The sequence below is a fragment of the Populus alba genome, chromosome 5 (assembly GCF_005239225.2).
Source record: "Populus alba chromosome 5, ASM523922v2, whole genome shotgun sequence".
In the NCBI taxonomy this organism is placed as follows: Eukaryota; Viridiplantae; Streptophyta; class Magnoliopsida; order Malpighiales; family Salicaceae; genus Populus; species Populus alba.
Genome location: NC_133288.1, coordinates 11,864,106 through 11,878,079, shown reverse-complemented (window position 1 = coordinate 11,878,079; position 13,974 = coordinate 11,864,106). Strand labels below are relative to the sequence as shown.

At 30.6% G+C, this 13,974-nt stretch overlaps 1 protein-coding gene across 5 annotated transcripts; it reads right to left on the bottom strand.

Annotated features, from left to right (window-relative positions):
- Window positions 1-1,125: 1,125 nt before the first annotated feature.
- LOC118045831 (floral homeotic protein APETALA 2) lies at window positions 1,126-4,839 on the bottom strand. 5 transcript variants are annotated; one of them, XM_035054553.2, is made up of 11 exons: window positions 4,408-4,805; window positions 3,598-4,324; window positions 3,465-3,490; window positions 3,289-3,319; window positions 3,063-3,150; window positions 2,737-2,882; window positions 2,591-2,635; window positions 2,371-2,453; window positions 2,116-2,285; window positions 1,775-1,984; window positions 1,126-1,672 (listed from the first exon to the last, which is right to left on the bottom strand). In XM_035054553.2, the coding sequence occupies exons 2-11, from the start codon at window positions 4,161-4,163 to the stop codon at window positions 1,526-1,528; spliced, it is 1,512 nt and encodes a 503-aa protein (XP_034910444.1). In that variant the 5' UTR covers window positions 4,164-4,324; window positions 4,408-4,805; the 3' UTR covers window positions 1,126-1,525. The 5 variants fall into 5 exon arrangements, 4 of the variants coding, with proteins under 4 accessions (XP_034910444.1, XP_034910445.1, XP_034910443.1 ...); XM_035054554.2 differs by having other exon boundaries at window positions 4,466-4,805; XM_035054552.2 differs by having other exon boundaries at window positions 3,598-4,805.
- Between the last annotated feature and the right edge of the window lie 9,135 nt (window positions 4,840-13,974).

Sequence of the window (13,974 nt, the reverse complement as noted above, 5' to 3'; positions counted from 1 at the left end):
TGTAGAAAGGTTAGAAGAAAAGGTTCGAACAAGTAAATATAAATATAATCAGATGCTACAATTTCGAAACTGAAAGCAATGCCATAAAAGGCAAGGAGTGGTCGGTGTCGGGAGAGAGAGAGAGTAGCAAACAGGCAAGGGCGTCGGTGTCCAGAAAGGGAAACCAAGGGCCAGTTTTGCTCCGTGAATGATGAAAGCGATCTAACACTTAACGGTACAATTATCTCTAATTTATGTGTGAAAAACAGCAGCAACCCAACACCCTACAGTCGAGTCTCCGTCGCAGTCATTGGCCCTTCTCCTCTCGGCATCAGTCAGGCCACACAACTTTAACAGTACGTCCTCTCAGCCCTTTTTTTTATTATTATTTTTATTATTACACGTTAATTTAGCACGTCGAATTTTCTACTCTTCACTTTGAGACTAAAAAAAACCATAAATCCCCCTCTTTTTTATAATAATTGTGGCTTTACCTTGCGTTTACCTTGCACTAGCTTCTCTTTTTAACAAGAAGAAAGAACAGTTTTGTGCCCTTGTGTAAGAAACTATTTTTTTTTTTTTTGGGTTTCTCTCTCCCTCTCTCCCTCTCTACATGCTGCAAATAATCTCAACCCTTTTCTGTCCTTTGATTGGGGTTAATATTGACAGGTCCCTCTCGTCATAATAGCCATGTCTGACTGCTTTTGGCCAAGAGAACTGATTCCAAGGACATGAAAGATTGTGACTATTCATCACCATCCTGTGGCATTTCCAAGGCACAAAAACAATTTCCATTTTTCATACCCGAATTACTTCTCTACTCTCTCTTCTTTTGATGGTGAAACTGAAGCTTACAGTTTCACTTTTTTGGCTATATCTTGTATCGTGCTTGTTCTCTGTAAGGCATTACTCAATTTGGGAACTAGAGAATTAGTCTTGAAACAGTTTTTTCAGACCAGGAGAACGGTAAAGAGCTAAAAAGAGACACCAAAAAATGCCCACTAGTCCATGTATACTTCTTTGGGACTCAAATTAAATAGCATCAGGCGACCAAGATGAGGTCAGGAGACCACACATATGTATTGATGTGTAGCCCCGAAGGAAAAGCAGCGATGAAATGCCATATGGCACATAGGGCGGCAAAGCAAGAGCAACAAAACAGTATTATTATTAAAAATGAAGAAAAGCAAAGCCAACAGTTTTAGTCAGAACCCAGAAATAAATTTATATCTAGCTGAAGATTTCGTCCCTTCGTTAGTTCAACCTGATGACCAACCTTTGTTATCTCTTGGTTCTTTCTTGGCCAACAATTTCTTGTTTGTCGGGGGTGGCTCTCTTGGGAATGGTTGGACAGTGAAAAGAAAGATAATATGCCTCATAGTTAAAAACCTGCTCTTTGCATCTCACAGCGAGCAAGCATGGTAAGGATTGAAAGATTGCATTCGCAAGGAAGATGAACGGCTACTTTATAGACGGGTTGAGAGGGTCTCGTGAGACAGTAGAACCCATTTTTCTGCAGCCAGTTTTGTGGGGTCCTAATCTGCTGTTAGAATCCTGATGATGCTGCAGCATTTGCAAACTGGGGAGGTCCTGCTTGCCATTGCTGATAATGATGACGATGATGAAGCTCGGTGGAAGAGAGGGAAAGATCACTTCCGATTCGGCCTCCACTACTGCTGCTTGGATACTGGACCTGGAGAAATTGAAACACGACTACTTATTAGCTAGAAAGACCTTTTAACTTTTTGTTTGCTTCAGAACTGATCACATGAGCTTTAACTAAATGGAAGCTCACTTGATAATTTGGTGGATTGAACTGCGGGGGAAGAACACGAAGCATCTGACCATCTCCATGCGATCTCCTGAGCTGCACATATGTTGGCATTTCACTAGACTTGAGTGATGCTAGAGATTGAATGTGGATTTTGCCAAGAAGCTGAGTCGTTTCAGTCTCCCGATACCCATCTCTTCCATTTCCATAGTTGTCACCCCTATACAGGTCAAGCTGGTATTTACAGTGACATGAGAAACCATGAGCAAAATAAACAGTAAAACCTGACCAAAAACAAAACACAAGTGAAGCATAGGATGCGGAAGGCAACAATCAAATTAAATGGTGTCAATTTAATGTTGTACCTTAGGCCTGAACCCCCGATTTTGCCAATTGGGTTCAAGTGGTATTGCTGTTGAAAGTTGCTCCATGGCAGCGTTGTGCCTATCCTGACCAAATTCTATACTACTTTGCTTTGAAGCTGGATTGCCCAAGCTCAAATCAAGGTTGTGAGCCGCAGCATTCCCTGATGATTCTAATCAACTCATACATAATTAATTAGTTGAGTAAATATGAATCAATTGAATAATGATTGATATCCTCCGAATTAAACTGCTTACCAGGCTCGTTTTCATAAATGCTGGGATCAAAGTTGGTCACTGCCTCTTTGCCATTGCACTTCATTGCAGCTCTGTCATAGGCCCTATAAAAGAGTTCAAGAATATTTAAAACTCCACCAAACACCACCAAATAACATTGATTGATTTCCCGTTGGCCCTATATCGCCCGATCAAGGCGTACACAAAACAAAACCTATAGCGAGGGCACACGCGCACATACCTTGCAGCATCGATCTCAGTATCAAACAAGCCTAGATAAACATACCTTCAAATAAAAAATATATCACGACAAATATTGATTGAAGCAAGGAAATGAGATTTGGGGTTGATGTATGAAATGTCCAAGGAAGAGAAAGAAATGGTTACTTTTTGCCTAAAAACTGGCCCATTCGAGCTTCCCATCTCCCGCACTTGTGCAAGGTTACACCTCTATACTTGGAGCTTCCTCTAGGAAATCCTGTGCTTTGCCGGCGAAGCACATGAACAAACTCTTCCTTGGTGAGGTTGGTCATCTGTTACCATACACAAGAATCTTCCCTTTGTGAAACCCAAATATATGATGATATGTTTCTCTTTTTCTTTGATTTCAATTGCAACACAAAGGAAAGAAAAGCATATAAAAAACAAAACTGTACGAGATAAGGTTTGCAAGCACACTATTGAAGATAAGATGAAATCTCTAACCCCCCCACCTGTTTCAAGTCTTCCTCGTAGTCTTCAATTCTAAAATTAATATCTGCCTCCATTCCCCGAAACTTGATAGCTGCCCTGTCATATGCACTGCAAAAGAAAGAGAAGAAAAGGACTCTTTCAATCTCCCAGTCTGGATTGGACATGAAAATTAGTGGCCATTTTGCCTTCCAAAAGAAGACGAGCAAAACTTTCACGCTTAGCAAACAAGGGACTATGAGAACTCACCGAGCAGCTGCATGTGCAGTGTCAAATCCACCTGTTTAGATACAAAAGATGCAAGAAGCAGAAACCAATCTTACCCGCATCAGAAACGTTTGAACAATAGATGACAAATAAGCCATGATTTTCCAAGCCTAAATAATAGTAATAACAAACAACATTCAAACTAGACTAAATCATACCTAGATACACTTGCTTCCCACAATCCCTGCATCAATATCATACAAAAAGCTATATCATATTTTTTTTATTTTCAAAACCACCACCACCACCACAACCATTGCAATAAGAAAAAACAAAACAAAAAACGCCAACCATATATGAGATTCCCATCGGCCAGTCCTCCGGTAGAAGGTAACACCACGGTATTGAGAGCTCCTGGACCGCGGTCCTCGCCTACTTTTCTTCAATGGCTGTGAGACTTCCATGGATTTTTGAGAAACAAGTGATGAATCCGATTGGCAAAACTTGACACCAACCCAGTGAGCCCGAGGGAATCCAACTCCACCTCCATCACCACCTCCAACGCTCGATGTGGACCCCATTTCTTGACCCTCTAAGGGAAAGAACTGGCGGGTCACAGGTGGATCACTCGTGTCCATGGAGTCTTGATCATAAGGAACCGAGAACCCGAAAATCTTGCTGCTAGTGCTGCTGCTGAAGCTTAAGCTATGCTTCTTGATTATTCTATCCCCTTTCTCACCACAATCATCCTCTTCTTCTGATCCATCCTCAATTACCACAGCAGAAGAGCTGGAATTCGACACGGATCCAACCCTTTTCCCCTTGTCAACTTCGCCATCTTTTGATGTTTTTTGACTTGAGCATCCCTCGGATTCGTCGTCTCTTGTTTGATCAGGCGAGTCATTCAAGTTCCACATTTCTTTTAACCTCTTCTTAAGATAGAACTTGAAGCAGATTACAAGATGTTTTACAACCCTCCACCATATATGAAAGCAAGAGTAGAATAATGATGGCTGAAGGAAGACCAGCTACACAGCTGAGATATTATTGGCGGTGGCTGATTGAAGAAGAGAGGAAGCTGAAAAGAAGAAGGTTTTATCTCATTAACAAAAAGAAAGTTTTATCTTGGTTTTAGTGAATCAAATAAATAATGAAGCATACTCATGTAATAAAGAGCGAGAAGGCCAAAGAAAGGGTTTGAGCATTCAAAGGAAACAACCTACGACTCCTCAGGGAGAGTGTGGTTTTGTTGCAAAAAGGTATAGTGGAGGGAGAAATGTTTCAAGATCTTGGTAATCCCTGACTGCCCAATACAGCATAGACGAGGGCCAGTTTGAGTTAGCTTTAGCAGAAAGCATCCACACCCACCTTAATCTCTCTCTCTCTCTCTCTCTCTCTAGCAACTTGCCTTGTGTTCCTTTTTCATTTGCCACCACTTGTTTTTATGGCTCAGGATATGCTTGCACAGTTGTGCATAGTTTTTTACTCTCTTTTAAGGGAAGAGAAGACCCTTTCCTTATTTCTCTCTGTTTTTTTCTTATTTGATGTTCGATTAGAAATTTGACATGATGTCTGTCTATTTTGGCTCTTGCAATAAACCCAATTCTCTCTCTCTCTCTCTAAACTGAACAAAAAAGACTTTGCTGTTTTATGGGTTTTGTCTGTAATTAATTTTTTCATCTTTTTCTTATTGGTGGGTTCAGAGGGACATAAGATCGGAGAATGGAGAGAATCAGAGAATGGAAGAAAGAATCGTCTCTTTCTTACTTCCAACCTTCCCACGTTAACCAAATCGAAAAGCATCTCTCTCTCTCTCTCTCTCTCTCTCTCGATATTTTGCCCATTAATAGAAATAGACAAGGCAAAAACTCGAAAGATGGCTAATTACTCAATTACCTTTATTAGCTATTATTTTTTATTACTGTAAGGGAGCACGGTTTAAGTGGATCATTTGCATAAAAATATTTCTAATTAAATCGATTTTTTTCCAACATTTTAAAGCCAACCCAACCGAATGAAAATAAAAACCAATCTATTTAGTTTGATTAAATTCAATTTTTATTTTTTTGGTTAAACCTTAATAAGTCTAAATAGATAAAGAAAAAAAAGGCTACTTTTGTTGGTTTTGATTATTTTTAGATAAAAAAAATAGATTGTAAGGTTTATTTTGATTATAATAATCTTGATGTTTTCAGTTTGATCTCTTAAATATTTTCTTAGTTTTGAAAATCTAAAATCAAATTAAAATAATTTTTTTAAAAGATAAAAAATAAAATCAAACTAGTTATTTTAATAAAAATCTAATCAAATTTTGGTTTTGTTAAGTTTGTTTTTAAAAATATTTTATGTTATTTTACTCACCTCTAATCATTTTATACACACATTTAAATTACAAGTCACTCCCCATCCCTCTTTTTCTTTGGCAAATTACAATTAAGGGCTTTTTTTTCTTTAGAGGCAAGCCTTGAGAAATGATCTAGACTGAATACCTTATTTGTTTTTCTTCTTGATTATATCCTCAACATATCAATTTATTTAGATTCTCTTGTGAGTTTTAAAGGGTGTTTGAGTCATTGCATTCCACCAAAATTTAATTATTTTTTGTTAAAATTTATTTTTTTATATATATTTTATATTGTTTTGATACGGTGATTTTTAAAAATAATTTAAAAAAATATATCATTTTAGTGCATTTCAGCACAAAAAACACTTTAAAAATAATCACAACCACACTTTTACTATATCATAATAACCATTTAAAACTCATATAACTTTGTTTCTCTCAAAAGCAAAACTCATGAAATATTGAGTTTTTTTTTTTCCACAAGAGACTATAGAAAAAGGTAAGAGCTTTAATTTTCCTTATATAGTCTAATCTACCATTTGATGGAAATGAGAGAATTTTAAGGATTTTGATGATTTTGAATGGGAAAATGAAATCATACAAGTTTCATAGGACTTGATAACAATTATATTAAATAAAACCAACTAAAAGTTTTTATTGAAAAACCATTGCCACATGATAACCTAATTAAAATTTAAAATAGATTGGAACTTAATCTAAATTTATTTTATAGGTTGGGAATTTTTAAGATTTGTCCTTTCTTTACCATATCAAACATGAGAGGTAAACATAGAATTATCCACCGATAGACTCATATATCTTTATTATCCCAAGACTTGGGCATACATCACTTTAAGTTAAAAAAAAATTATGCATTCAAATCGTTTTGATATGCTGATTTCAAAAATAATTTTAAAAAAATATTATTTTGATGCATTTCCAAACAAAAAATACTTTCAAAAATAATCACTACTATACTGTCAAACACCCATAAGTTTTAACACCACGGCAAAGCCAAGCTCTTAGAGGGCTTCAATTTAGATCCTAAATTAGGCAAATAATTATACAATTCCAAATATTTATCGGAATATTTGTATATTAGGGATAGCCCTCCCTCAATAGTAAATCTTCATTCCATATATTCTAGTTATAAATTTCATCATCAACTGTGCTAACAAACTAGTCATATGTCGTTGTTCGGTGGTTTCATGTTAGTTGTTTTACTTCTACAAATAAATGAAAGTTTGTGTTTTTTTTTTTTTGAAACAGGGGGTTATTTGAAAGATAAAAGACTGAAATAAAAAAAAAAAGTGAGTAACATATATGACGGCTTTGAAATTTGTTTTAGAAGTTTATTTTAATCCTTTATTTTTTTTAGCTATTAGGTAATTGATTCTTCTAGTTAAAAAAATCAATTTTGATATCAAACTTTATTTTTTTTTCCAGTCTTTTTTATATATAAAAGAGAGAGGAACTTGCTGGATTCAGATGTAGAAAGTGAAAATTGTTGTTGATAATGATTTTGGCTATCAAAATAATTGGTTTTTATGTTAAATAATTCCACGTGATGATGGAAGTTAAGATTATGTGTTTTTTTACTTTAAAAGCACCTAAAAAACATATCTAAGTTTGAGAAGATTTTTTTATTTTGAGTTATTTTTTGTGTTTTTAGAGGTCATGAATTGATTTAACAAGGTTTCTATGGTGTTTTTGTAAATGTTTTGGATAAAACAATAGGTTGAAAATAGGGTTTTGAATGAAAAAAACAAGAACCTTTTTTTTTTCAGTCACCACAATGGACAGAATCTGGGATTTTCAGATAACATGTCATCTATTTTTTTTTTTTTTGCAAAGAATTGTGGCAGAAGACATATCATCCACCCTATTTACTTAAAAAAAATTAAACGCTCACGCACATGGGCATGACCTTGCAAGCCCACATACCGACCCTGGCGTACTAGGCCTAGTAACGCTTGGCCTCATTTTTTTATTTTAATTTTGATTTTTTTTCAAATTACTACCTTTTTATATGTATTTCTTAAAATAGTTTTTGAATTTATGTTTTAATTAATACCCCTTCTCTATTATTATTTTTACTTATTTAACTTTTTTTATAAATTGTGATTATTTTTTAATTATATTGAGCATATCTAATTTTTTTTTTTAAAAGAGGTTAGTGTGATTCATTTATATTTTTTAATATTTTATATAGATTAAATTTAGTTTTAAAAATAAAAATTATTTATTTTTTATAAATAAATAAGGTAAATAACATGTGTTGCGATATTAAATATCTTGATTTATATTTGTCTCTTAGTTTTTTCTGATTACATTTTCAGTTATTGTTAATGGTGTTTTATTATTTATTTACAAAATGGTTCATAATTTATTTAATTAGATGAGAGTATAAATTTTTAGATTTACATGTACAATTTTATCATGTCAAAAAACATGTCAAAAAATTCTACACTTTTAATTTGTTTTATCAATATTAGTGATTTCAATTTGATCCTTATTCTTTTGATCTTTTATTTTTTTTTCCTTGATTCTTTTATAAAAATTTTATTATTTTTAATTTTATCATTCAATCTAAGTTAATAGTATGTTTTTATTTATTTATTTTGGTTGTCATTTTTATGATTGTTTTTCTTTTGTTAATGTTTTATATTCTTTTCAATTTAACTCCCAAAATGAAAATTTGTTTTTTCCCTTTAATTTATAATTTATATTTTATTTTAAACCTTCTTCTAATTTAGTCTAGTTTAAATCAAAATGTTATAGGTAAAAAATTTTCTGATTTTAGTCTCTCTTTTTCGTGTTATTTAGTGGCTTGTGTTTTAATTGTTTATATTTATTAAAGTTTGTATTTAATAATGGTGAAGTATGATTGGGTGGAATCGTCAACACCCAACTCTAGTCTACTTTAATAGTCCACATAATTGAAATTAAGAGCTTGCTTCTACTTTGTTATAGTACCTAGAAATAGTGTTTGCTTATTTGAACGTCCTATAATTAATTATTTCCATACAAAATATTTCAATACAATCACTTATAAGCTCGTCATTATTTACAATATATTCCGAAGCATATAATAAACTATGATGTAAATATCATTGCCTTGTTTCTTATAGTAACCTTTCACTTTTTGCCAAAACATTAAAGCAGAGGGGGTATATGTGGAAACAAAAGAAAAGGCAAATGGGAGCGAGGAGGGAAGGTATCAGAAAAGGAAATTGGGAATAATGTTAAGAAAAGGAAAATCTTTCCTCAAAGGTCCAATCCAAGAGTACGGGAAGAGGGCCACATTTGCCTCTTTCGTTCGCCTATCGACCAATGGCATGCCTTTGTTGTGCCTCGTATTTATGACCTCTTGTCTCTCCCCCCACGCTCACGCTTTAGCGCGTTCATCCCATTTCCTAACAGGATTTACCGGTAAGCAATTACACAGGTAGTGTTTCTAAAAATAAAATAACACATATTTATTTATAAAGTATAAGCCAAATATACATAAAACAATCCTTCTGACCAGTAGGATACTAAACAAATCCTTAAAGTCGCTCATTTTTTTATATCGATAATAATAAAAAAGCTCTTGTGAAAAAAAAATAAGACGAAATTTATCTTGTGTTTAAAATATTTAGTTAATTTACTCCAGTAGGACTAAATTGCATTTAATTATAACATGAATACTAATTAACATTGGAAAATGCTTCAGCAATGAAAACAACTATCTTTTCTTCAAAAATATAAATATTTTAAAAAATAACAAATAAAAATTAATATTTTTCAAGAATAAATTTCTAAAATGTTTAGAAATAAAACAATTCAGTCAATAATCGTTCATTAAAAAATTTAAAATTTTCATGAAATAAAACTAAATTTCTTGACAAAATATCTTAAGCTTTTGAAATGTTTAAGGAATAAAAAAAATATAAATTCTTAACTAAAAATTTTGAAAATACCTTTTTCATTAAGATTTTTAATACATTTAAATGTGTATTTAGTATCCATGGTGCGATTTTTATGTTTTTCAATTGAAAATGTTTGAAATTAATTTTTTATTTTTAGTTTTGATATAAATACATTAAAGTCATCTAAAACCACCCAAAAAACACATAGATATAATATTTTTTAGTCGAAAATTAATTTGAAAAGCATGTCGTAAAGCAAAACAAACATTCATTGTGAAATTTGAAAACAATTTAGAAGAATTTATAATTTAAAAAAAAAAAAACAATTTGAAACTGCTAAACAATATAATGTTTTTTTTTAAATGATAAAAATAAATAAATTTATGATATTAAAAATTTAAAATATCTAAATTCTTAGCCATTGAAATGTTTGAAACATTCTCAATCATTTTGGAAAATTTTGAATTTTTATTTGTTGATCATTCTTGCCTAAGAGTTTTGCAAAAGTTTTATTTTCAAAAAATTTATATTTTTAATTTCTTAAAAGTTATCTCAAAATTATGTTTTATTTTCTTAAACACTTGTTAAGATTTTTGTGATTGAGAGTTTTCAAAAATATTTATTGATGAAAATTGTTTTAATTTTTTTTCAAAAGATTTTTTTATTCCATATAATTTTTATCTTCTTGTTATAATTAATGTTTTTTACTTCTTAAAATTTTCTAGAAATTTTAATTTGATATTACTCTTGAAATTTAATGCAATTTAGTACATTTGGATTGAATTTATTTAAAGTTTCTTTATGATATACTAAAAAATAAAAAACTAAGTTTTGATTTTAACTTTTAACTTTAGACCTTGTTTGATATTATGGTAAAAGTTGCTTTTCAAATTGTTTTTTTCTTGGAAATGTATTAAAATAATATTTTTTATTTTTTAAAATTTATTTTGACATAAACATATTAAAATGATCTAAAAACACTAAAAAAAATAATTTAAATAAAAAAAATTATTTTTTTTCAAAAGCGCTTTCCAACCACAAAAACAAATGGAGCTTAAATAGAATGAACTTTTGAACCAATCAAGAAACATATATTATTTTTTTTTCAAAATTAACTAAGCAAAGAGAATTTTAATATAAACAATATTTTTAATTGTGTTTACACAAAAATATATATATATATATATATATATATATATATATAAATGTGTCATCCGAATAAGAAAAATATTTGTTCACAACTAAATAAGAAAAGAAAAATTGAAATCAAGTGAGTACAATAGAATCAATTACAATTAAAGAGTCCTAATCAACCAAGAAAACTAAGAAACATTCAATTAGGTGGCTGGAGTCATGATCAATCAAAGGAAGGCAATCAACTGCAGGAGCTTGAATATGCATGAATAACTAGAAGCTTCAGTCCTCTTTAAAATGAGAGTAATCAACATATTAAACTAATTAAAATTATAGATTAGCTAGGATTTACATGGTTATCAATAAGATAGAGTTCAACTTATATTAATAGTTACATATAATCTCTTTATCATATATAGATAATTTATCATGTGTTACAGTTATATCTCAGTATATTGTAGCAATTGTACCCACATTGCTTTTACTATTTGGAATTGAATAAAGTAGTTGATTATACTTGGTTCTCTTAAGTTGACCAACCATCCTTTTACAATGAACTTTTCTATAAACCCCCGTACTAAAATCTTAGATATTTGTTGAAAACATTATAATGAAATTAAATAGGTATTAATTGGATAGAATGATTGCAGACCTTTCGGTTTAAAAATGTATGAATTTATGGAGGAAAAATAAAATAAAATAAAACAAATATATAGAAATTTAGGATTGAAGTTTTAATTGAAAAGGCAATTGTAGAATATAATTAAATTAGTGAATTTATGATGTAAGTTGTACTAGTAGCCGGAAAGTTTATTTAAAATACCCAAGAGAAATTTGCCTAGTGGGAAAACTATAAATAAACATAAAATTTCAGCTCCCTTATATAATTGAGGCCAACAACCATTGATGAGGAAACAAAGCTCTCTTCTTCTCACTTTCTCACAATTTCAAATAAATCTTCACTAAAGTTAGGGTTTTTAGGGTATTATAAGAGTGATTAGTGGGGAATAAACACCTTTAATACAAGATTTGGAAGGGTTTAGGAGAGATAAAATTGGGAGTTAGTGAGAGAAATAAACAAACTTGGTGAAGAAAAAAGATCAAGAGGAGAGCTTTGTAAAGAAAGTGACAAATTGGTTTTAAGTTTGCTTGGTAAAGCATCCCATATCTCTTAATTCTTGTTAATTGAGTTCTGGTGTATGTGGGGAGGGGGGATCCATAAATTCCTCCCCTAAGGTTATGAGAAATGTTGAGGAAAATGTGTAATTAGTTATAAGTTGATAAAATAGGTGTGGAATAATTGAAGATTAATGTGTAATAATTTAAGAAGAAATTATGGTAACAAAGGGGACTTTAAGGCCAACCATATGGAGAGTTTTGGGGAATAATATAGTTGATTAAATAATGGAGGGATTGCATGTTATTAAGTATATTGACATGAATATGTTTTAGGAAAAAAGTTTTGTATTGATATACACGTGTTGTATGTATAAAATGTTGGTTTGTCAAAGATGTGAATTTCAAGTTGAATACTTTGTGATGTTATATGCAGCTATGTAAATGAGAAAATTTTAAAATTAATAGATTAAGGTGGTATAATGTAAGATATAATGGAAGGGATATGTGTGAATTTTAGGAAATTATGGGTGGATATTTATTATTATTATTTTGTTATGATATTATATTGGAGTATGTATTAAGGAAGCTTGAAATCTTGTTAGTATTGTTCATATTAATTGAATAGTTAAGGTGTATGTTGATGAAATTTGAAAAGGGGTCAAAATGCTAGATAACTTAAATGGTTTAAATATCTTATATGAAAGTAAGATTTTGTAAATGAAAGATAGTTTAAAATAAAAAAGAATTGTGTATACAAATTGGAAAGATATTGAATTAAATGGTTGATATGACCATATTATAAACCATTAAAAAAAATATAAGACTATGTAAAATGCTTGAGTTAACAAGAAATGAATTAATTAGAAATTTCAGTGATGCTTTGTTAATATGAAAAACTCAAAAATTGATATGGTTATAAAATATGAAATGGACAAGTGTGAGTCAAATAAATAAAGGACAATCATTGGACTTGATATGCTGAAGTTAAAGATGATAGTAAAAATAATGTAAAGTAAAGTATATACAAAAGTGTATTAACATGAATATTGATTCAGATGATGGGATTATTAATTTACTAATAATGGACCCTCCTTTTAAATTAGGAGAGGCAATAGGAGCTAGACCTTTAGCTGGAGGAGCTGGGCTGATAAAAGGAGTAGGTAGATGCATAACATATTGATCTTTCAAATTTAGTTTATTTTTTGTTAATATTTCCATGTTATTATGTTATGTTGATAAGTGTGGTTAGAATAAGAACAAATTAGTTATGCATATGGAATGCCAAGATGTACATTATAGTAAAAAAAAAAAAAAAAAGATAATAGGTGGAATTAAATATTGAAAGAAATTTATACAAATTAAGCATGAAAATAACATGTATATTGACTTATTTAGTAGTAAATGACAACTAAGAGATTATTAATTATATAATGGGGCATTGAGTTGAGGACCATGGACTTAATTATCTGAAAATGGAAACTAAGGGATTATTAATTACACAGTCGACCTTTGAATTGAGGACTATAAACTTAGTTATTCGGGACTGCCGTTAAGGGATTATTAATTTCATATTTGACCCTTTAATTAGGGAATATGGACTTAATTAGCCAAGAATGACAATTAAAAGATTATTAATTACATAGTTGGGTCTTGAGATGAGGACTATGAACTTAGCTGAAAATAGCAACTAAGGGATTGTTGATGTGATAGTATCAGTAATCATTCATTTGATTGGAGAGTAATGTAAATACTTTATTTTAAAGATAACCATATGGGTGGTGGTTTGCTTATATAAATATAAACAAAATAAGTACGAATGTGGTTATTTGAAATTCTAAACTACTATTTAAATATAATTACTCATGATGGAAAGTAAGATAAAGGTTATGATAAACATGTTTAAATCTTTTTCTTTTTTTTTGAAAATATGTATGTCTTGTGATTAGCTAATATCTCTTAAAATATTATATTCGTATAGGTTTATCACATACTGCATGACAATATTGATTTAACTGTTATTATTGTATAGTTTTTGTTATATAAACTCTATAGTTTGTAACTATTTAATAACTTCATTTTATTACATATTAAATTATATAATTCTACATTTAACATTATGTATATTAACTTCTTTTGTAGTGTGTGTGTGTGTGTGTTAAGTGTATATTGTAAGTAAATGATATATGAAAATGTTATCAAATGATTATGCAATGTGGTGTG

What these genes read in the sequence shown, in the direction of transcription:
- LOC118045831 (XM_035054552.2), bottom strand. Translation starts at nt 4,163, where the DNA reads ATGTGGAACTTGAATGACTCGCCTGATCAAACAAGAGACGACGAATCC. An exon ending in ACTGAGATCGATGCTGCAAG is followed by an intron (nt 2,454 to 2,590) that starts GTATGTGCGCGT and finishes ACTCTTTTATAG; the next exon opens with GGCCTATGACAGAGCTGCAA. An exon ending in TCAATCCACCAAATTATCAA is followed by an intron (nt 1,673 to 1,774) that starts GTGAGCTTCCAT and finishes CAATTTCTCCAG; the next exon opens with GTCCAGTATCCAAGCAGCAG.